Source organism: Coturnix japonica, chromosome 3 (genome assembly GCF_054131305.1).
Source record: "Coturnix japonica strain WE chromosome 3, WE-NBRP24, whole genome shotgun sequence".
Classification (NCBI taxonomy): Eukaryota; Metazoa; Chordata; class Aves; order Galliformes; family Phasianidae; genus Coturnix; species Coturnix japonica.
Window position 1 is genome coordinate 17,202,237 of NC_140665.1, and position 21,740 is coordinate 17,223,976.

Here is a 21,740-nt window from a genome sequence, read left to right on the forward strand (position 1 = left end):
ACCCCCACCCCAAATCGCCTCGTGTTTGGGCAGCACCCGGGGACCGGATGGGGAGGCGCGTTTCCCGCGTTGGCCCCGCCCCCCTCAACCCTCATTGGCTGCGGGGCAAGCAAGTTTCCCGCGCGCGCGCCACGGCAGCATGGCGGGGGAGCGTGCGGTCGCGCTGGTGCGGGAGCTGCAGAGCGCTGCGGGCGGGAGGCTGCCGCCATTCAGGGTGAGTGAGGTGGGAGCGGGGCCGGGGGCTAGCCGAGCACGGCCCGTCCTCATGGTGTGCCGTGCTGCAGGCCGAGGAGCTGCGGCAGGCGCTGGAGGAGATGCGGGCGCTGTACGAGCGGAACCAGGCGGACGTGTGAGTGCCGCGGCGGGGCCTGGGAGGAAGGGCCGTGGAGCTGTATAACGCCGCCATATAACGGGGCTCCCCGTCCGCCAGGTCTGAAGCGAAGGCGGGGCGGACGGATCTCATCTTCCTCATCCGGTTTCGGCACTGTTGCCTGCTCCGCAACCAGCGCTGCATCGTGGCCTACCTGTGAGTGTTGCGTGCCGGGCCCCGAGTCTGCGCTGCCCCCGGCTTCCTCCTCTACTCGGAAAGCTGGAACTAATAAACGGGTCGAAACCGGCATCCTTCAAAGGAAGGAGGGTGGCCTGAGCAGAGCTTTTTGCCTCTCGTGTGCCTCCCCCCCCCTCCTTCTTTCCAGGTACGACCGGCTGCTGCGGATCCGGGCCCTCCGGTGGGAGTATGGGAGCATCCTGCCCAACGCCATCCAGTTCCACATGGCAGCCGAGGAAGTGAGTCAGCCTGCTTTACATCTGTGCCCTCCTCTCCCTCTCAGTATTCCCTTACTCCTCCCAAATGACTATTTAGTACAGTCAGAACAGCATAACCTCTTTTTCCTCCGCTATAAACTTGAGACACTTGATGTGCCTTACTGTAAATACCAGTTTGGTTTGTTATGCCCAAAGGATGCAATCCCAAATGCATGATAAGTAACAGTGTTCTGACTGTTCTTGACTGCTTCAGGGATCACCACCTCCATCAGATCGGACTCACAGCCCACAGAACTTTGTTCATAGAATCATAAAGGTTGGGAAGAAATAAGGTCATCTGGTCTGACCATCCTATTCCCCACGTGCTGTTCTCAAATGCTGTCCCTAGACTGAAGCACGGAGCAGCTGCTAGCACTGTCAGCACGTTTGCTAGCCCAAATCCAGTCAGCCCTGTGCTCAGGAGGGATTTTGTCCCTTTAGAAGAACTTTTGTTCACAAGGAGAGCTCTGGCAGCACAAACCAACCAGAGCTCATCCATCAGGAACGTGTCCTTCAACATGAGCCGTGTGGCTCTGCCTGAGGGATTGCTGTTGGCATCTGCAGGTGGAGTGGTTCAATCGGTACAAGAAATCCCTGGCTACCTACATGAGGTCAGTGGGAGGAGAGGAGGGACTAGACCTTACACAGGACATAAAGCCTCCCAAGAGCCTGTACATTGAAGTAAGTGCAAGAGTGCTGGTCTCTGCCTGTCAACAAACTACACTGAAAGATGCGTGACCGGTCTGCAGGGAATGGGTGTTGTGTTGGTGAGTGCTCTGAATGGCAGTGAGAAGTTCTTGCAGGGTGTGTTTTTGTAGAAATACAATTCTTCTGAAGACCTCTTCAGATCAATGAGAAACCCTGTTCTCACTTAAGCATTGCTAACAAGGTGTTGGTGCCTTCTTGTCATTGTTTTAAATAGATTTTCATAGATTAGACTAGAAATCATTTTATGCCATTGATACAACAAAGCAAGAGGAAAGTGACTTCAGAGTCAGTAGCTGAAGTGCTCTGTTCTCTTAGAAGGAACACATACAATCAGCCTGCTCTTTAAAACCATTGCACTGTTAACAGACTGACGTTTTCTGCTGCATGTGTGGGGAGGCTCTAGAAATGCTGCTGTTGTGCAGCACTGCTCTTCCCGTGGTCTCTGGAGCGCCTGCTCTGCCCACTGGTGCTTCTTGCTGCAGGTGGAGGTGTGAAGAGAACATCAGGTAGGGCCCACAGTCTGCAGGGTCCATCTGTTTTGTGTTTTTGGGTCAGGGCCGTGTGAGGTGGGTAGGAATATGTCCACGCTTCAACCACATGCTCCATAACGCTAGTGTCAGCAGTGATGTCTGCTGTTTTCTGTGGGAGGTGTGCTGATCAGACACAGCTGCCCTTCTGCTTCGCAGGTACGGTGTTTGAGAGACTATGGGGAGTTTGAGATCGATGACGGCACCACCGTCCTGTTGAAGAAGAACAGCCAGGTATCTATGACATGAAAGCAAGGTCTTAAATCTGCTCCTGTTTTCTTTCCCTTCTACTCCTGTGACATAGCCCTGCTCCTCCCAGCTTCACAGCATGTCACAGTTCCCCCATGTGTGGCTGCTTGTGTGTGCTGTGAGCCCTCTGTGTGCCCCAGGACTGCACTTCAGCCCTGCCTGATCTGTGATGCAGCAGAGCTGGCTGGGTAATAACAAATCCAGTCTGCTTATCTTTCAGAGAAAATCTGTCTGTGTTTCTGTGCAGCACTTCTTGCCTCGCTGGAAATGTGAGCAGTTAATCAGACAAGGAGTCCTGGAGCACATTCTGTCATAAGTGTGCAGGACAGGAGGGACAGCCTTTGCTTGGTGGTGTGTGCAACGGGAAGAGAACCCTGGTGTGTGCAGGACTTCAGCCACCTCAGTATTTCAGAGCATCCTCCAGCTCCTCTTAACAGCCTGAAATGAAGATCAGCTCCAAGTTTATAAAGTATGCAAACCATACTGGCCAGCACTTCATGACCAAAGGGTGTATAGCAATAACACAGTGAGCCTGAGAGTCCTGCAGTGGGTGGAGGGTTGTTTGTAAGCACCACAGCTACAAGCACAGTTTGTGAATGCAGTTTTGCTTGGAGCAGTTCTTTGTGCCTTGGGAAGAAAGAGACTGACTGGCTGTGTTCTGGGAGAGCTCCACAGCTGCCAAATAAAGAACTGCTTCAGCCTTCACTTTTAATAACTCCTGAAGAGTCAATGTTATGTTCATTAAATGCTCTCTGGCCTGGTTCTTTTGTTCAAGCCAGCTTGACTGTGCAAGGTGGTGCTCAGGTGATTATTAGGTGTCTCAGTGAACTTCAAGTCAGCTCCAAGGGTTTTTTTCTGGGGCTGGACACAAAGCTTTGCCTCCCATCAGAAGCACAAAAATGCAGTTTCTTAAGCTGGTGAGTGAATAAGCACTGAAGACTGGGTCACAAGCCTAGCCTAGGTTTCTCCCATCGTGCCTGTGCTTTGCCTTAGGTTTCTCTGTGGAGACACTTTTCGCCAGAGCACTGGTCACTATTTGGAAGAGAGGTGGGAGAGGGAGCAGAAGGTTCTAAAGCTTTTGTCATCATGAAACTGATGAGACTGAGAAGTTGCTTGCCCTGTGGTTTTATTAGAGGAGCTGCTCGCTTCTGAGTAGTGGCTGAGAGACAATGCTTCCAAAAACATAAGCTCCAGGTACAAAGCGGTATCTTAAGGAAGGATGCAAGCAGAGAAGTGCCCAAGCAGTTTTTGCACTGCTGCTCCCAGGAGCAATGCCCTGCCTCAGCCAGGGAAAACCCCTGAGCTAACCATAGTTTGAATTTTGCAACCTTGTGTGAGCTCCCATCCTTCCCAGCTTCCCCACTGACCCTATTCTTTAGGGCTTTGTGCAGAAAAATCACCCTCAGACCTGATGCCTCCTCAATCAGCCCTCTCCTGGTGTTATCCTGTCCTGTTCCTCACAGGGGAGGGGCTGGAGAGCTTCCCTGTACTGCCAAGGCTAGAAGTTAAGAGCCGTGTTGTCCTTGCATATTTTCATGCCAAAAACAGCTTGATCTATGTTGAAACCCTTTTGCCTGTCTTGACTGTCAGCTTCTGTGTCACTACCACGTTGCAGTCAGGCTTGTTTAGTCTTATTCCTGCAGCAGCCATCACAGTCCCTTGAGAATCATAAAAGTTCTTTCACAGCCCTGTTCAGAACAAGGCAGGGGTGTAATGACTGATGTGCAGAGGGTAACACGCTGGGCTGATCAATATATCTGTTATTTGCTCATGTGAACGCTTGGCTTTGTGGCATTTTAGAAAGCTTATTTTGGCAGGAGAGGTACTCACTGCCGGTGTGTGAAGACTTAACAAGGAAGGCAAGATGCTGCGCTTTACTTACTTACCATATTTCCTGGTCTCCTCTGAGGAGGTGCAACAAGGACAGCTCGCTGAAGTGTGGTGCTGCACAGCGGACCACCAGCCCTGTCCCAAGCCTTGGAGATTCAAATCTGAAGAGGACTGTTCCCTCAGATGCTCTGATCTGCTTACGGCAGAGGCAACGACCCACCAACAGGTTAGTTTGGATCCTAGGCTCAGGCTTTAGGAAACTTCAGGCTCAGAGCCTCCTGGAGCCCAAGAGGAACTGTAGGGAAGGAAAAAAAAAACAGTTCAGCAATAGTTGTAGGAGATGGCAGCAAGTACTGATGCCACAATACAGCTTTCTGCTCAGAGTACACCAGATGCAGGAACCTGCAGCCCTCTGCCCTGGCTTTCCAGATGCAGGCAGCTCCTGGGGGATGGCTACCCTGAGGCTACAGCACACGCTGCCACTGGGACCGGCAGCAAAGATGGTGTTTTCAATAAGAAAATTAAACTACCCCCAGGACTAGTTTCTTTGAAGCTTCTCCATTTTCTACTTTCTACCCAGGCAAATCCTGGCAAGATCAGGAAGGACAAAGCTGATTGCCCAAGTCATCCAGAATTCTCCTTTCATATCTGACAAACCTCAGCCAGGCTCAGGAGCAAGGCTGCCACAGCAGTGCTCCATCATGCACTCAGAGATGCTGGTGTGATTTTTTCAATGAGCTTCTTCAAGGCCAAGGCCTGCTCCTGCAGCATGTGGTTCTTCTTCTCAATGCTCATCTGCTTCAGGTCAGCTGCCTGCAGGGCAACCGCAAACCCTCTGTTTTCTTCACTGAGATCTTTAATCAGCAGTTTGTTCCTGGAGAGTTGGGCCTGTGGTACAGACAGGAGGCTTAAGGTTCAGTATCCCTCCATGGGAGACCCAGCCCAAGTAGAGATAAGTGGCACCAGCACCTCCCGCACTCACCTGTGCATCCTTGAGGCGAGCTGCCCCATCTGCCAGTGCAGCTTCAGCACTTCTCAAGTCACGCTGCAACCCCTCTGCCTGCTCCACAGCTGCCTGCAGCAGGCGTTCATGTTCTTCCTTCAGCAGGAAACAAAAGCCTGATGTTAAGTTGGGCTGTCCCAGCAGCCACCAGGTCACCAGCACACTGTGTGAATGGGGAAGCAGCAGAGGTGTTTCAAGATGCAAAGAGCCAGGCAGGGGGGTGCTTAAGAGTAGCACAACAGCCCCTTGTTCAGCACATGTTTTAAAACCCAACACCTTGTTGACTTGGTGCCCTACATTTAAAGCCAGCCTACTCTGTGCATGGCCATGTGGAGGGCTCAAGCTTTCTTTCCACAGCCTAAGCCAATACAAAAGTGTCTCCCTAAATGTTTCCTGCCCTCTAGGCACAAGGTATCTGGTCTGAGGTAGATGAGTAGGAGTGGAGTATATTTGTGATCAAGCACAGATTGGTGAAACGATTCACGAGGAATGAAAACTGCAGTCTGAATTTGAAGATCAATTTCATTTTGCAGGTACAGAATCTTCCACCCAATCCTCTGGTGACCTTGACCACAGCTCCATTCTAGGTTAGTAGTACTCCCTCTCTGATACCCTTGATGGAACTCCTGCAATTCCATGCTTACCTGGGTCCCGACCAGCTGCCTGCATGCCTGCTCAGCCTGCTGCTGGAGGTTTGCCTGGAGCTGCTGAACCTTGCACTGTTCCTCTCTCAAGCTGGCTTGCAGCTGTTCAAACTGTTCCCTTGGCACCACGTTGTTCAGCTGCACCTTGACCTGCTGCAGCTGCAGTGCATGCTGAGTCTGAGCCAGACTCAGGCTTGCTTTGGCTTCAAAGAGCTGCAATAGAGAAAGGTTGCTAGATACAGCTTTGTGCCAGCAATAGGTTGAAGGTGTGCTCCACATAAAGCTCCCTTAATGCTTAAGCAGTACACATAAAGCTTAAGCAGCACACTCAGCCCCCACCCTGGGTCTCAAGTCAGCATGGCTACAGCAGACCAGTAGAATCATGAGTGATATTTGACATGCAGCATGCAAAGCCACAGATAGACAGTGCTGGGAGCTGCAGAAGGATGACTCATTTGTTGGGCTGTCTTTTCTGCTTGGGGAAGGTGTTCAGTACAGCCCTAAGCGGGCACACACCATCATCACATGGACTACTCAGCTGCCTACTACCTTGTCACTGACCAAATAGCACCTACTTCCTCCTGCGATGCCACAAGCTGCTGCCGAAGCAGCTCCATCTCTGACCAACACGTTGCATGCTGCTGGCAGTGCTCCAGCCTCATGGCCATCTCCACTCCTTGTAGCTGCTCAGCTTCCACAAGCTTCTGGTTCTGCAGCTGGATGGGCCCAGTGCTGGCACTGCATCCAGCCTCATGATCCAGGTGCTCACGGCTCAGCTGATTCACCTTGATGTTCGGCTGGGAAACCTCCACTTTGCTCTTCCCACCCTGTGAAAAAAAAAAAAAAACAATAAAATAAAAACATGTATAAACCCCCCCAGCCAAAAGTCTTAGTGTTAATAGCTTCTCACCGATGTCTTCAACTTTACTGCTACAGCCAGCTCTTGCACCTTCTCTCTGCTCAACTTGTTCACGTGTTTCCTGTCAGGGAGAGGGATACAGTTAAGCTTGATGACAGAAAGCAGCAAACACAGCCCCCGTTTTGGGGACCCACACAGCTGGTCTTGGTCAAATGGAGACAAAGTAGGCTAAAACAGACATGGTCCTGAAGTGATTCCAAAGTGAGTGGGTGCCTTTGCCCAACAGGTGTCTCAGGGCAGAAAGGCGAGGACACCTGAAGTCCTACAGCAGTGTTAGAGACCTAAAATCAGAGTATGAAGTACAGTGGGAAAGACAGCTTAGCAGACAGTTGCTATTACTGAAACATGGAGAAAGAGTAGTAGTAGGTCTTGATGGAAGGAAAATAAAAGATAATAAGTACAAACAGCATCAGACTCTGAATTTATGTTGCTTCCAGCTGACTAAAATCAGTTTGCAAACTTGGCCGATCAAGACATAGCTAGGCTTCATTACAGGATAACCAGGTGGCAAGCCCTACACCTGAGTGCAGTAAGGCCATGTCTGGAGAAGTCAGCTTGTTTGTGACTATATAATGCTGGAGGTGATGGCTGTGAGACCAAATGCAAGGAAACCTTTCAGCCTCACCGTCTTTCCCCTCCTACTGCTACTCTTAGCCTCCCATGAAGCCACAAATACTGGCATCTGCTGAAAGGCAGCTCAGCCCTGTGTTAAACAGCACAGTGCTATCCAACAGTCAGTGCTAACCTTTAAGTCCCCTCAGGCTCCATGTTTCGCAGGGGAGAAGAGCATGGGAGAAGAGCCTATCTAGCTCAACATGGAAGGCAGCACTGCAGTTTTTGGCACTGAATGTGAGAGGCAGAGGAGCTGAGTGGGGAAGTTCTTTTTCTACTCCCCAAGCAAGCAAGCAAGGAGTACTAGTGCATTGCCTAGTGTTTGCTCCCCCTGCTTGGCAGTATGCTCCACACAGCAGCCGCTCTCTGAGTCAGTTTTACATCAGGATTCACATGCTGTACTTCCTGTGGAATCTCCAACACCCACATACAGCTGTACAAGGCAGAGGAGATGAGTGCACAGTCAGCCAGGGCCACGTGAGCACATCCCAGCTCTCTGACCACACTCCCCTAGTTAGGAAAAGACATGTTGGGGACAGCAAGACAGAAGAGAGCTGCCGTCAACGTCTTGGACCAACATGTTAAGCAGCCCTGTGTTACACAAGGCATCTGGTCTGTTTTTGCTGCCGCAGCACTCAGTTCTGCAAACTGCCTGAGTGCTCAAACCCACCACTCTCTTGAGGTTTGGGGATCGTTTTCCAGCTACTGCACAATGTCCTCAAGCTGCATCAGCTGCAGCTTCAGCCTGTTCCTCTCCCTCTGCAGCTCCATTCTGACAGCCTGACTGTCATGTCTCCCGCTGTGCTGCTATGTTGCTCTACCTCCCTCCAGATTATATTATGTCCTGACATCCTGCTGCCTCTGCTGGGTGAAGGCAAATCTATCTTTGCTTCCTCTGTTTCCTTCCCAACCACAGCTCCTTGTCTATCGAGATTTTGTTTCTCTATGATGAGTGCATTCAGCTTTGGCTCCAGCTTCTGGACTGAGCAGTCCATTTGCTGCAACAGACATCTGCACCAGCCCATCAAAACACCTTTCATTTCTCCTCTGTTCCTTCGGTGCTGATGCTGCAACGGGAATTTCTGGTCTATCTACTTCCCTGAGTCTTTGGTACATGCTCCTTTCCAACTGGATACCAGCTCTCCAGCTACATCATCCTTTCAGTAACAGAGTCCTCAGGCCTGTGATTTGTACATTATATTCATTTCATCCTGGTGTCTTTTGTTGCTTTACACTGTTCTTTCCCACCCCCCCCTTAACAGCCACCATTTCACACATCTTGACTTGCTTCCCATTTATCTTCTCTTTCATCATATCCCCCACAGAGACACTGCATCCTTTTCCTCCTGGACTCACCACTGCCTTTCCTGGGCACATTGCTCCCTTGGAGCCTTTACCATTGAGAAATCTTCACCCTCTGTCACCCCCCCTTAGACACAAAAAAAGAACACCATACCTGAGGCTCCCTTCGTTCCTGCACTGTGTTCTCAGCTCTTCTCCTTCCTGGTTCACTTGGTGCCTTGGATGGCCTACGTCCTGGTGCTGAAGTTCAACCCTGGCCATCTCCATCTCAAAACTCTCCTCCAGCTCCAGGTTCTGCACACGTTTTTGCTCTTTCATGACATCAGTTACAGCCTGGTACTTTGCAACTGTTTCTTTCTGGTCTTCCACCTTGCTTATGTCAGACTTGACACTTTCCTTGCTGTCCTTCCCTCTTTCAAAGCTTTTCCTCATTAGTTCCATTTCCTCCTCATAATAGTTTACCTGTTGGAAAGAAACAAGGTTTGTACATTAGCACTGTGCTCCTGAGGAACCCTGTCTCCTTCAGTAACTCTGACTTGAACCACATTAATGATTCCTCACATCAGGGGACACTCGAGACATTTCTGCCCCCTAGTGAACTCAGGGCTATAATCAGTTGCACACAGCAGCCTTTAAGAAACAAATATCAGTGGGTCCCAGTTTTCCCAGCTGTCAGCACACCTCTTTCTCCTTGTCTGCAGCACTGGGACTCCGTAGAGAAAGGAGAGGCACCACCTCTACACCCCTACATCCTTTCTCCACCCTGCAGAGCAGTCCCTTGCCCTAGAGGTGGCGGTGAGGAGCTGCTGCTCTGCACAGCTCCCTGCGACAACCACAAAACCCAGGGTGGGATTAGCACAATGGAGGCAGAAGGTCTGCAAGCAGCTTTGTGCGCCTTGAACTGTCTGTCATCTGTGTGGCAGTTTAGGATTTACAGTTGCAGTGCTGCAGTGGAAACCCAGCAAGAATGCATGACCTCTAGTTCAGCAGAAAAAGAAGTGAAGGTGGAAACTGATCCCTGTTGGTCCCTTCCAACTCAGGATAATCTATCCTGCTGCTGTCCAGAGAGCTGGGCTTACACTGTCATCTTAGCGCAAGCAGGTTACAAGTGCGCTGGAAGCCGGGGAAACAGAGCTCTGGTAATTTCCATGCTCTCAGGAGGCACATTGCTGCTTCTCCTCTTGGCCTTTGTGCTGATTTTACAGGGACAGTGCAAAGTAGTGTCTAGTTCCATGTAATAAGCAACACTCACACAAAATATTTGCAAGGTGACAGAGTTATTCACAAAGCTTTTGCATGTCCATGAGGGCTCTGCATCTTCCTAGCTGATAAAATGGGAACAGAGATTTCCCACCTCCATTCGCCAAGCAGCTGTGCAGAGAATTCAGGACATCAACCCCCACAACTCTCACCTTGGTTTCCAGCTGAATCTTGAGGTCCTGCAGCTGTTCTTGGAGCTGCTGCGTTGTGACTGACATCTCTGCACACAGAAATAGGAACCAGATGGTTGGGAGAAGGGCACACCAGGAAAATGATGCACTTTGAGGACAGGCCTGGGTCCACTGCCCTTGTGCTTGTTAATCAGGATTGCTGCACACTATGTGAAGTGCTAGAGTCTGGTCTCCTGACTCTCTAGTCCAGCTTCTGCTCAGAAAAGACTATCACTAAAGCCACATTCCCCATCTGTATGGCAACCAATCCCAAGAAGTTTTTTCTTAGTGCTTGGCTTAGTGCTTCCCTTGCATGGCTGCCCAGAGCCAAAACCAGAAGCAGCCACTCTACACTCCCATCACCACAAAACCTTGCTCTTGCCAAACAGACAGAGATGTCCCAAACCCTCCTGCATTTTACCTTCAGCCAGCAGCCCTCTCTCAGCCCTGCTCTCCTGCAACTGAAGACGCAGCTCTTCCAGCTCTCTCTGCAGCACGTCATTCTGGTCCCACAGCACCTGAGGCAGAGACAGGCCATGACACAACTATGAAGTTTCCCAGGACTGGGACAGAATATTCCTAGGTCGCAGAGGGAACAAACCAGGGTGAGATGGTGCTGATCCTTTGGGAAGCACTGCACGAGACAGGTCCCACTACCTCCTTAGAGCAGAGAGCTCCAAAGCCAGCACAGGAGTTTATCCAGTCTCGGTGCTTTCATCACTCCACAGCAAAGAGTATCACAGATGAACACCATGCTGAGCAACAAGCCACTTCCATGCAGGTATCTGGATCTGGAAACCCACTTGTTTCACTTTATATCCTGAATCCTACACTGGATTCATGAGTGTGTGAGGAATCCTGCCCCAGGCCACTTTGAGCCGACATGTAATTACACCCTATATACTGCTTAATCCAGAAAATGAATGGGCTGCATGAGAATATAAGCTAGGAAACTTCCACAAATCCAAACTAACAAATATTACTAAGCAGATCTAGAAAAGAGTAAACCCAGTTTGTTTAATCTCCATTCTAAACAGAAGGGCAGACAGAAGGACAGAGGCTGCCAGCATTCAGGATTCAGCTGGGTGCTTAACATGGCAGGATGAAGCCAAAGGCATCTCCATCCAGCTGCATTTGTATTGACAACCCTGGGACAGCTCAGCCCTAGGAAGAATTACAGCACCAAGCATCTTCAGCCCTCTGGTGCCACCTGGAGCACTGCTATATTGGACAGTGCTTCAGCATGTTTGCCTTTAGCTACAGCTTCAAGACAAGCGATCTGCTGAATCCATCCAATGGCTTTGCTGCAAAAGCACAGATTTTAGCCTCTGTTGAAGAGATCTGTCAAGTCACCTTCCCTACCTGGTGGTGCTCTGCAATCACACGTGGCACTTGGAAACAAAGACAAAGCAATAAACACAGGACACTGCACACTCAGGAGCCAACACAGAGAACACCCAGCAATGCAAAACATGCAAGAGACACACATCAGTTAGAAACCAGAGAAAGGTGACAGAGGCTGTGCTCACACCCCAGAGTGCCAAAGCTCTGGGCAGCAGCACAGTACTAAGAAGGAGGTGCAACACACACAACACCTGCCTGGACCGTGCACACACTGAGTACCTGGATAGGCTTACCTTGACTCTCTAGCAGAGTCCAGTAATTTTGTAAGGGTTGTGAAGCGAGAAACATAAAAAGAAAGGGAAAAACAAAAAGGTAGAAGAATTTAGCTGGCAGCATGCATTCCAAAGGAGCACAGCTTTCTCTTTCCATTCAAGAGAAAATACATTACAGCAGAGCCTGGAGAGGTCTGCCTCTATATAATGAACTACATGATTCCCACACAAAATAGTCCATGGCTACAGAGTAGCAGGAAGGGTGAAATACACAACCCACCCCTACTCCCCCCACCTGGCAGGGGAACCAACACACAGAGCATTGCATGCTGTGGGAGCAAGATGTTAGGCTCCTTTACTAGGGGCATAGCTGTGACCTGCCCTCTGCCAAAGGCTGCTGAGCAGGGAAAGAAGGAAACCCACCCCTTCACACTTTGTTCACCACTGCCCCAATCCTCTGCCACAGAGTGAAGCAAATAACAGATGTGCAGGTGACAGCTGTATGTTCATGACAGCACTGCTGCAGAGCTGCCCCCTTGTACCTGGCATTGCCGCTCGTATTCCAGCACAAGCTCTGCAAAGTATTTGCCATGGTTCAGGAGCTCTGGGCTGTGAGGCTCTTCCTGGTCCAGCTAAAGAAGCACAGGGAAACACTTCGCATCAAGAAAATTGTCACCTCTCCAAATGGAGAGCCAAAAGCTCTACAAAATCACTGGAGAGTCACAGTCCTAAAGCCCTAGATTCAGAAAAGGGCTCCTACTGACACCAGTGAGATGGGTCAAGTGCAGAAAGAGGGAAAAGAACATCTTTCTTCTGAAGTAAGAGACACCCAACTACAGATAGCCTGGCTTCCCCAAATCAGCCACCAACAACACTGACTCATTTCTTTCCCAGATTCCTTTCTTTCCCTTTTTCCATGCTCCTCGCTGGAGTGGAAGCTTCAACTACTAACATTAACAAGAACAAACCCTTTATTCAATACTTGTTAAGAAGAAATGGTTTGAACATGTAATTGTCACTTGAAAACTTCAGATTTGTACAGTTTTCTACACTTGCAAATTTCCTCCTTTCAAACCTTGAAAGGCCTTAATTAAGGCACAGTAAGTCTTCTTTCCAGGTTGTCACTAATATGCAGGAGAATTCAAAGTGGGGCAGGGGGGAAACACAACAACTGAGCTGTAATAAACCAAATTTCAAAAGAAAAAAAAAAAAAAGATTAACCTATTAACCTTTTGAAGAGTTCTCCAGAAGACCTCACTTAACCACAACACAGAAACAAAGGCTACCTTGTCCTTCACAACGAAGCTGAGCTCTTTCTGAAGCTCCAACACCAGCTTCTCAGAGGCTGTCAGTTTCTCACCCATCTCCATGACTTTGTTTTGCAGTTGTGCGTTCTCCTGCAGTAAAAACAGAGAAGATTCTCTTTGCATTGGGGGTCTTCACACTGCAGGAAAGTTTATCAGTTATGGGCCTTCAGTGGGAAGCTGCAGAACTACTAGCACATCAGTATGCTGATCACAGCGCAGCTCACAGGAAACCCCACTTTGGCCAGGACAGTGCTGACATGCCACATGAGCTAGAGTTTGGCTCAACTCTCCAAACAACAGAAAGAGGCATATGTTTTATAGAATAAGAGCTAGGCAGCACTGTAGGCATGTCTGTACCTCTGCTTCACAGAACTATCTTGTCTGTGCCAGCACACTGAGAAGACATCAACTCCTCTCTGATCAACCCAGTCTTTACCATCACTTTCTGTGATGATATAACTACGTCAACTGATGTTGTCTGTCCAGACTTCTCTCCCAAATGGAAAGAAATGGATTTGATGAGTGGACCATTCAATGGACAGGGAATTGGTTACAAGATCATACTCAGAGAGAAGTGGTCAGTGGCTCAGTGTCTGAATGGAGATCAGCCTGAAGAAAAGAAGTCTCTGAGGAGACTCAGTAGAGGCCTTTCAGTATCTAAAGGGGGGCTACAGGAAAGAAGGGGTGAGACTCTTTAGTAGGGTCTGCTGTGATAGGACAGGGGGAAATGGCTTCAAACTAAAAGAGGGGAGATTTAGATTGGATAAAAGAAAAAGGGGTATTTTTTTTTCACAATGAGGATTGTGATGCACTGGCACAGGTTGCCCAGAGATATGGTAGATACCCCATCCTTGAAAACATTCAAAGTCAGGCAGAACTGGGCTCTGAGCCATCTGATCTAGCTGCAGATGTCTTTGTTCACTGAAGGTGGGTTGGATAAGATGACCCTTAAAGGTCCCATCCAACTCAAATGATTCTAAGATAATATCTCAGGCACGGGCACACCTTTGTCCCTACTATTTTATGTTCCTTCACACAATTTTAGCCTCAGCCATCAGATCAGGTGTCACTAAAAGTTGAATCTTTCTCAACAGACTACGTGAGGGTTCAATAATGTCCTGCCCAGCAAATCTCCTTATTTTAATTGTGCAGTATGGATGTGACTCACAACTTCTCCACAAAATCCTGCCCTTCCTAGCAAAAGCAAGGCAAACTATCTGGCATTGTCACCACTTCTGCTTTGATTCCTCTGAAGGAGTGAAGACATTTAATTCAGGGTAGTTCTACTTACCTTCATCATGAGGTTCAGTCTCCCATGAAGGGTGGCCTCTTTGCCCTGGAGAAACCGTGCATCAGCCTCCAGCTTCACTTGATGGCTGATGGCTTGCTGCAAAAGCAGCTCTTTCACCTCCATTTCAGTCTGAGCATCCCTGGAACAGACAAGCAACATGTCTGAGAGCAGTTGAAACACATTCTCAGATTACTGTGAGGTCCAGGCATCCATGCTCACCCCACAAAAAGCAGAAGAGCAGAACTTGTTTGGAGGGATACAGGAAGCGCAAGTGAAGTGCACACAAGGGATCTTCAGGGGCTTGTATGCCACTCACACAACATCCAAACAAGTGAGATATTCAGAAAGGGGGACTGGGATAAGGAGGAAGAGACAGTGGGGACCCATTTTCCCTGTTCAACCAAAAGAACCCTTCCTACTTGAGCTTGCCCTGGCTATGGTTAAGGGCGATGTACTGCTCGTCCAACTCCCTCCTGAGCTGCAGGCAGCGTCTCTCTGCTTTCTCCAAGTCCAGTCTGGCTGTGTCCCTCTCTCTGGAGATTCGCCTCACCTGGCTTCTGCAGGCACAGCAAGGGTGCGTTCAGCTCAGAGACACCTCCTGCAGCCCAATGGAGGCTCTGCCCCTCACGAGGAGCAGCACCCTTACTTGAGGCACTGCAGTTTGTACGTATAGGAGGTGATGTCTGCACGCTGCAGCCCACTCTGTGACACCATGGCTGTGCTGTCCAGGGCTGCAGGCAGCTCTGCCGGGCTCCTTCGGTCTCTGAAACAGAAGCACTGAGTGAAACCACTCTTCCTTTCTGTCAACACCTCTAATGTTACGCCACCTGACTGCTCTCAAGAGGCAGCTTCCCATCTCAACAAGAGCCTTAGTTACAGAATCACAGAATCACAGAATGACCCGGGTTGGAAGGGTCCTCAAGGATCATGTAGTTCCAATCCCCCTGCCTGGCAGGGCCACCAAACATACACCTTTACTAGATCAGGTTGCCCAGGGCCCCGTCCAACCTGGCCTTGAACACCTCCAAGGACGGGGCATCCACAACCTCCCTGGGAAGCCTGTTCCAGGACCTAGTTAACACCCACCCCAGCCCTGTGGTGGCCAAAGCCCACCCTCCCATTGCAACCTGCCCACGATCAGTTCTCCCACCCCTCACACACACCAGCTCCAAGCCCTGACCCCAGCTCCAAAGCCTGACCCCAGCTCCAAGCCCCGCTCGCTCCCGTCCCCGCCCCTTCCTCTCTCCCACCTCTTCCGCCGGATCCCGCTCATGCGCAGCGCCCTGTGTGAGGCGGCGCCGCCATTGTAGTAGCTCGCGGTTAGGGCGGCCAGGCCTGACTGAGCCATGTCGGGGTCCGCGGGCTCCGGCGGCACCACCGGCTCGGCGAGGAAACGGATCATGAAGGAGGAAGACATGACCAAGGTGGAGTTCGAGACGAGCGAGGAGGTGGACGTGACGCCCACGTTCGACACGATGGGGCTGAGGGAGGACCTGCTGCGCGGCATCTACGCCTACGGTGCGCGGCGGGAAGGCCGAGGCGGTGTGGGGGAAGGGGGGGAGGAAAATGGCGGCGTTGCGCTCTAACAGCCATGTCCTGCAGGGTTCGAGAAGCCGTCGGCCATCCAGCAGAGAGCCATCAAGCAGATCATCAAGGGACGAGACGTGATCGCGCAGTACGTGGGCCGGGGGGGAGGGATGCGGGGGAGGGGTGGGTGCTACCTCCGGAACGGCAGAGAGTTCACTGCACCTCTGTACTCAGGTCACAGTCGGGAACAGGGAAAACGGCCACGTTCTCCATCTCTGTGCTGCAGTGCCTGGACATACAGGTAGGCCATACTTGGAACATGGCGGTTGTCTTTATGTGAGGGTGGTGAAACACCGGCACAGGTTGCCCAGAGGCTGTGGATGCCCCTCCCTGGAGTCATTCAAGGCCAGGCTGGATGGGGCTGTGAGCAGCCTGGTCTGGAGGGAGGTGTCCTGCCTATAGCAGGGGTTGGAATGAGGTGGTCTTAAAGGTCCCGTCCAGCAGGTCAAAGGAGGTGATCCTTCCCCTCTACTCTGCCCTGGTGAGGCCTCATCTGGAATATTGTGTCCAGTTCTGGGCTCCCCAGTACAAAAAAGACAGGGATCTCTTGGAAAGAGTCCAACGGAGGGCCACAAAGATGGTGAAGGGCCTGGAGCATCTCCCCTATGAGGAGAGACTTAGGGAACTGGGTCTGTTTAGCCTTGAGAAAAGAAGGCTGAGAGGGGACTTGATCCAGGTTTATAAATACCTGAGGTGTGGGAGCCATAGTGGTGAGGCTGGTCTCTTTTCAGTAGTGCATGGGGATAAGACTAGGGGTAATGGGATGAAAGTACAGCATAGGAAGTTCCGCACGAATGTGTGGAAGAACTTCTTTACAGTGAGGGTGACGGAGCACTGGAACAGGCTGCCAAGGGGGGTGGTGGAGTCTCCTTCTCTGGAGATATTTAAGACCCACCTGGACACCAACCTCTGTGATGTGGTGTAGGGAGCCTGCTTTGGCAGGGAGGTTGGACTCGATGATCTCTAGAGGTCCCTTCCAACCCCTACAATTCTGTGATTCTATGTTTGCTTTCATTGGAGGGCTGAATCTATTTCTCTGGCATGCATTGTGTGGTCAGGCACAGTCTTATAACATAATGTAAGGGGCTATAAATGTGTAAGCACTCCATGCGGGAGCAGCTTTCTGGGTGTGCCGATGCAAAATTGTACCATTGATCATTCAGATGTGACAATTCAGGGTACTGTGGGCTCTATTCTGTTTGTTTCTGCTTGCACTGTACTTGCTATGTGATGAACTGCCGTGTGATCAACAGGTTCGCGAGACCCAGGCACTGATCTTAGCACCAACTCGAGAGCTGGCTGTGCAGATTCAGAAGGTAGGAACATGTGAATTACTGCCTGTACGGTACTTATAAAGACTGATGCAGATTCTCCAAGTGTTCCCCAGCAGAGCTAGAAGTGCAACTTTTGCTTTTCAAAGGAATGCGTTGTCCTGAATGGAATAAGAAATCCCAATGAAGGGCTGTTTCTCCCTTCTGTGTTATATCCATTGGTCCTTACAGGATGGGTTAGTTAGCAGTCTTAATGTTTTACGTATTCCTACCTGGATTTCTAAGTACAGTACTCTTTAAAAGTAGTTGTGATTCCTGGGATATAAACCAAATCCCCAGCCTTTGAAAGCCTGCCATAAGAGCTCAGTTGATTCATTATTTATGTCCAAATAGGGTCTTCTTGCTCTGGGAGACTACATGAATGTCCAGTGTCACGCCTGCATCGGGGGGACCAACGTGGGTGAAGATATCCGAAAGCTGGATTATGGGCAGCACGTTGTTGCTGGCACTCCAGGCCGGGTGTTTGGTAAGAGCTAGGAGGCTGCATGCTTCCATGTTCACACTTCAGTTGAGTCATGGGACCGTCCTGCAAATTTAATGCATTTAGATTTGGAATAGCATGGAAACTGCATTTATTGTGATACCATCAGTGTATGCAGTGATGAAGAGCAGCAAAGGGTAAATTCACTGTAGTAGTAGCTGGAAGAGATGAGAAAGCAAACATTGGGGAAAGAATTAGGATTATCTGTTTATCCCTTGCTTTTATTAACAAAGTGGTTGTTTACATCGTGCCATAGAAAACAATATTATTAATGGTGATAATATTGCAATTCTGGGCTTATCTCAGTGTTGTGGAAGAGATAGGAGCTGGGTCTGTTTGAGTCTCAAAACAAGAAACAGAATGCCCATGTAAAATGTCTGTCTTCTTCCTGCTTATAAGCTCCCTTCCACTACTGAAAGGCTGCAGTGAGGTCTCCCTGGAGCCTTCTCTTCTGTGTCCACTTCCCCTGGTTGCAGGGTGTATTGGGGAGCACTGTGGCACTTGGCTGTGCTTTTCCATCACCAAACACCAGTCTCTGTTGGCAACAGGGGAAGTGCCAGTCCCTCCTCCAGTGAAATGCACTGACAGCGGCTGGGAGCAGTGTAGGCTCACTTGCTTTCTGAGCCTTTTCATCTTACAAAGTGAAATCTTACAGATATGATCCGGCGACGAAGTTTAAGGACTCGTGCTATCAAAATGCTGGTTCTGGATGAAGCCGATGAAATGCTCAACAAAGGTGAAATATTGATCTCCCTCGTACTTTTCTCTACTCACCTCTTTGAGGTTCTGATATTGTCTCAGTCAGTCAGTAGTCCTGGTTCTAAAACCAACTGGTTTTACCAAAGCCAGGGAATCACAGTTCTATTATGGGCTGTAGGAAACAACTTAATATGCTTTGCTTAACTTAACTTGGTTATTGTGTCCTTTTCAGTAGTTACAAATTGTGGAGTGCTGGTTTTTGTATTGTATTGTGCAACACAGCCATGTCACGCTGGGTCTGGGAAAACTGGGCAGAGATGAGCAATGGGTGATGCTGGCTGTACGATAAAAACACTTGGTGTTCTTACAGCGTAGGCCCGCTGCTGAATTCCAGTTTAAGCTGAAAGAAAAGGATATTCAGGAGAAAGCTGTGCCGACTTCCCAGTGCTAATTGATTTCTTTTTGCAGGTTTCAAGGAGCAGATTTATGATGTGTACAGATATTTACCTCCAGCCACGCAGGTGGTGCTGATCAGTGCCACTTTGCCTCATGAAATTCTGGAGATGACCAACAAATTCATGACAGACCCCATTCGCATCTTGGTGAAACGGTGAGTGAGTTTTCTTGGGAAGAGCAGTTCTTGTCTTACTCATGTTCCTTCTCAGCACTGTAGTTCGAGTAGGTATTTACAGACATCCTCATGTTGCACTTTGCAGCAGGGGCAGCCTTGTCTCTCTGACTTTATCCTTGTCCATTTCTGTTTGCTGCTGCTCAGTCTGACTTCCCTCACCCTCCCAAGTACTGTAGTCTCTTCTGGAAGCCTGTCTTTCGTTCCTACTCAATTCCTGTGCTCCTCCATTAGACTTTTGTAGGTGTCTTCTATTGATATTATGGAGTATGGCTAGAAAGCTTAAAGCTGATTGGCCCTGAAGGCCCTAGGTGCACAGCTTATGTCTGGCACTGCAGCAAGTCCTTATGTGCTCAAGCTCAGCAGATGTCAGGAGGAATAAATGTAGGCAGCCTGATTGGAAAGGCCTCACCTTTGCCCAGTCTCTCACATTACCCCAGTTAGCTCACTTCAGTCTCTTTCTGCCCAGATGTTTGCATGAAAAAGCAAGAACAGAAATGTTTCCCTTTGAAGTTGTCTGCTTAGCGCAGAGAGGCTACTAAGTTCAAGCCTCTGTTGTGTGGGTCATGTTTGAAGCCTTTCTTAGAGCAGTTTTCTCCAGGGACTTCATAGAGGAACTTGAGTGTAGACCCAGCAATTCCTAGGGCGCTTGGGACAGCCACGTGAGCATCCAGCCCTCTTAGCTGCACTGTATGCACTCACCCACTTGCAGTGTCTTAAAGCTGTTCTTCTTTCCTAAAGTGATGAATTGACCCTCGAAGGAATCAAGCAGTTTTTTGTGGCTGTGGAGAGGGAAGAATGGAAGTTCGACACCTTGTGCGACCTGTATGACACGCTCACTATCACCCAGGCTGTCATCTTCTGTAACACCAAGAGAAAGGTACAGCAGCCACCAGATGGGCACGTTATCTCACTTGCAGAGGGAGACACAGGGGAAAATGCTGGGCCAAACCAAAGTGTCTGGTTGTTTCCCTGGTTGAGAACTGTCTGGTAAGAGCAGCAGTTAAATATGCCTTTAGGAGATGCCTGATGTAGACAGCAAGTTACAGGCAGACCTTATATAGTTGGCAGCAACTGCCTTTTTAGACTAGTTGGACTGGTAAGGTACAAATGCGCTTATTGGTTGTCATTCCTAAAAGAAAATCACTCTGAATGAATGCCCTTAATTCCTTTCCTTTCAGGGTTCATGGAACCCTGTCATATAGGTGATGCCCTAAAAGGACTATTTAGTTCCTTCAGCTCCAAAGCACTTGTTAAAGTCTCTCTCAGTCCTTACCAGCACATATGTGCAAACATTCTCCAAACAGAACTAACACTTTTGGCTGATATGAGTAGATAGCTAAGCCAGGCTGTTCGGCTGTACACACAGGTAGACTGGCTCACAGAGAAAATGAGAGAAGCCAACTTCACTGTTTCATCCATGCATGGGGATATGCCACAGAAGGAGAGAGAGTCCATCATGAAAGAATTCAGATCTGGTGCAAGGTAAGCGATTTCAACAGTGTTGCTTACAGTATTGCTGCCTCAAGCAGGAGGTTTTATAGTGCCTCAAAGGAACCAGTCCCAGAAGTCTTTAAACCATCCCTTCTCCCAGGGTTTTGTTTCTGGGTTAGTTTGAAAATCAGAATTCTTGATTCCCATCCATCCCTCTGTGGTGTCTCAGAGATGGGAGATGGCCACTGTCCAAGTGGGATGGATGCTCATACTTTTAAGCATAGAATTATCCCATTGTGTTTCTCTGAGGAGACTGGAAGTCAGTGCCTTTAAAATAAAGAATTGAAATACAAGACCAGAGCTGGCTTTGCACCATCTCATCACAGAAGTTTGGTGGTTCTGCACAGGACCAGCTTTCCCAGCAGTGCACTTGTGGAGGTGCAGTGGGGTGGGTGGGATAGCAGGTGTTTGCAGCACTGGGCAGCCCAACTCGGCTCACACACGTGCTCAGTGACTGCCCCCTTCTGTTTGCAGCCGAGTCCTTATTTCAACAGACGTTTGGGCTAGAGGTCTGGATGTGCCTCAGGTTTCTCTGATCATCAATTACGACTTACCCAACAACAGAGAACTGTACATACACAGGTAAGCTTGGTGTTCACATCAGGGGAGCGCGGCTGGATTACCCTTCTCCAGAGGGGCTTCATTCTTTCTCCTGCCTCCTCAGAATTGGCCGCTCAGGTCGATACGGCCGAAAAGGTGTAGCTATCAACTTTGTGAAGAATGACGACATCCGCATCCTGAGAGACATCGAGCAGTACTACTCCACCCAGATCGATGAGATGCCCATGAACGGTGAGTGCAGGCCTCAGGCTGCCGCTGCCCTCCTCTGTGTGGGGGCTGGTGCGCTGCACCTGAAAGAAAGGCTTTGTTTTGCCACTTGCTTTGTTCCCCAACCACAACCCCTTTCTCCTTCCCCTGGAGAGAAGCCCAGCAGTATGTGTGTTTTCCTACTGGGCCGCAGCTCTCAGCACACTCAGCGCATGCTTACTTTTTCTTATTCTTTCTCTTTTCAGTTGCTGATCTTATCTAAAGGTCTGCATTCACAAAGGAGTTGTGCTCATCACACCTTTCCTTAGCCCCCGTAATTATGTTTTGGACCCACCTCCATTTGTCAGACATATGTTCTTGAGTTGGAGTTGCAGTTGGAACTTGTGTAAATAATGTCTTTTATCCAGCCCATCTTTTTCAATAAAATTGAAATTTTACCATATCCTGTGCCTGATTTCTTTAACCCAGAACAGGAACAGGCAGAGTTTTGAGTTGAAGTTTGATGATATG

The 21,740-nt window shown here is 49.5% G+C and overlaps 3 protein-coding genes across 29 annotated transcripts; 2 read left to right on the forward strand and 1 right to left on the reverse strand.

Moving 5' to 3' along the window:
* The first annotated feature begins 122 nt into the window (after positions 1-122).
* GINS1 (GINS complex subunit 1) lies at positions 123-3,003 on the forward strand. Its single transcript, XM_015857032.3, has 7 exons — positions 123-214; positions 285-349; positions 431-526; positions 696-786; positions 1,369-1,485; positions 2,199-2,273; positions 2,536-3,003. Exons 1-7 carry the CDS (start codon positions 140-142, stop codon positions 2,602-2,604), a joined length of 588 nt encoding a protein of 195 aa, XP_015712518.1. The 5' UTR covers positions 123-139; the 3' UTR covers positions 2,605-3,003.
* NINL (ninein like) lies at positions 1,738-15,781 on the reverse strand. 27 transcript variants are annotated; one of them, XM_015857028.3, is made up of 17 exons: positions 15,493-15,781; positions 14,889-15,005; positions 14,662-14,799; positions 14,243-14,381; positions 12,931-13,041; positions 12,187-12,276; positions 11,666-11,674; positions 10,450-10,546; positions 10,011-10,078; positions 8,753-9,060; positions 6,676-6,745; positions 6,341-6,592; positions 5,766-5,978; positions 5,101-5,217; positions 4,776-5,006; positions 4,175-4,413; positions 1,738-2,252 (listed from the first exon to the last, which is right to left on the reverse strand). In XM_015857028.3, the coding sequence occupies exons 1-15, from the start codon at positions 15,747-15,749 to the stop codon at positions 4,818-4,820; spliced, it is 2,175 nt and encodes a 724-aa protein (XP_015712514.2). In that variant the 5' UTR covers positions 15,750-15,781; the 3' UTR covers positions 1,738-2,252; positions 4,175-4,413; positions 4,776-4,817. The 27 variants fall into 27 exon arrangements, with proteins under 27 accessions (XP_015712514.2, XP_085398959.1, XP_085398960.1 ...); XM_085542833.1 differs by having other exon boundaries at positions 5,101-5,284; XM_085542834.1 differs by having other exon boundaries at positions 1,738-2,277; positions 5,101-5,284.
* Positions 15,782-15,833: 52 nt separating this feature from the next.
* On the forward strand, positions 15,834-21,492 carry LOC107310927 (eukaryotic initiation factor 4A-III). Its single transcript, XM_085542400.1, has 11 exons — positions 15,834-16,070; positions 17,083-17,145; positions 17,494-17,626; positions 18,118-18,243; positions 18,297-18,377; positions 18,809-18,950; positions 19,710-19,848; positions 20,338-20,453; positions 20,937-21,044; positions 21,127-21,254; positions 21,476-21,492. Exons 1-11 carry the CDS (start codon positions 15,834-15,836, stop codon positions 21,490-21,492), a joined length of 1,290 nt encoding a protein of 429 aa, XP_085398526.1.
* Positions 21,493-21,740: the final 248 nt, after the last annotated feature.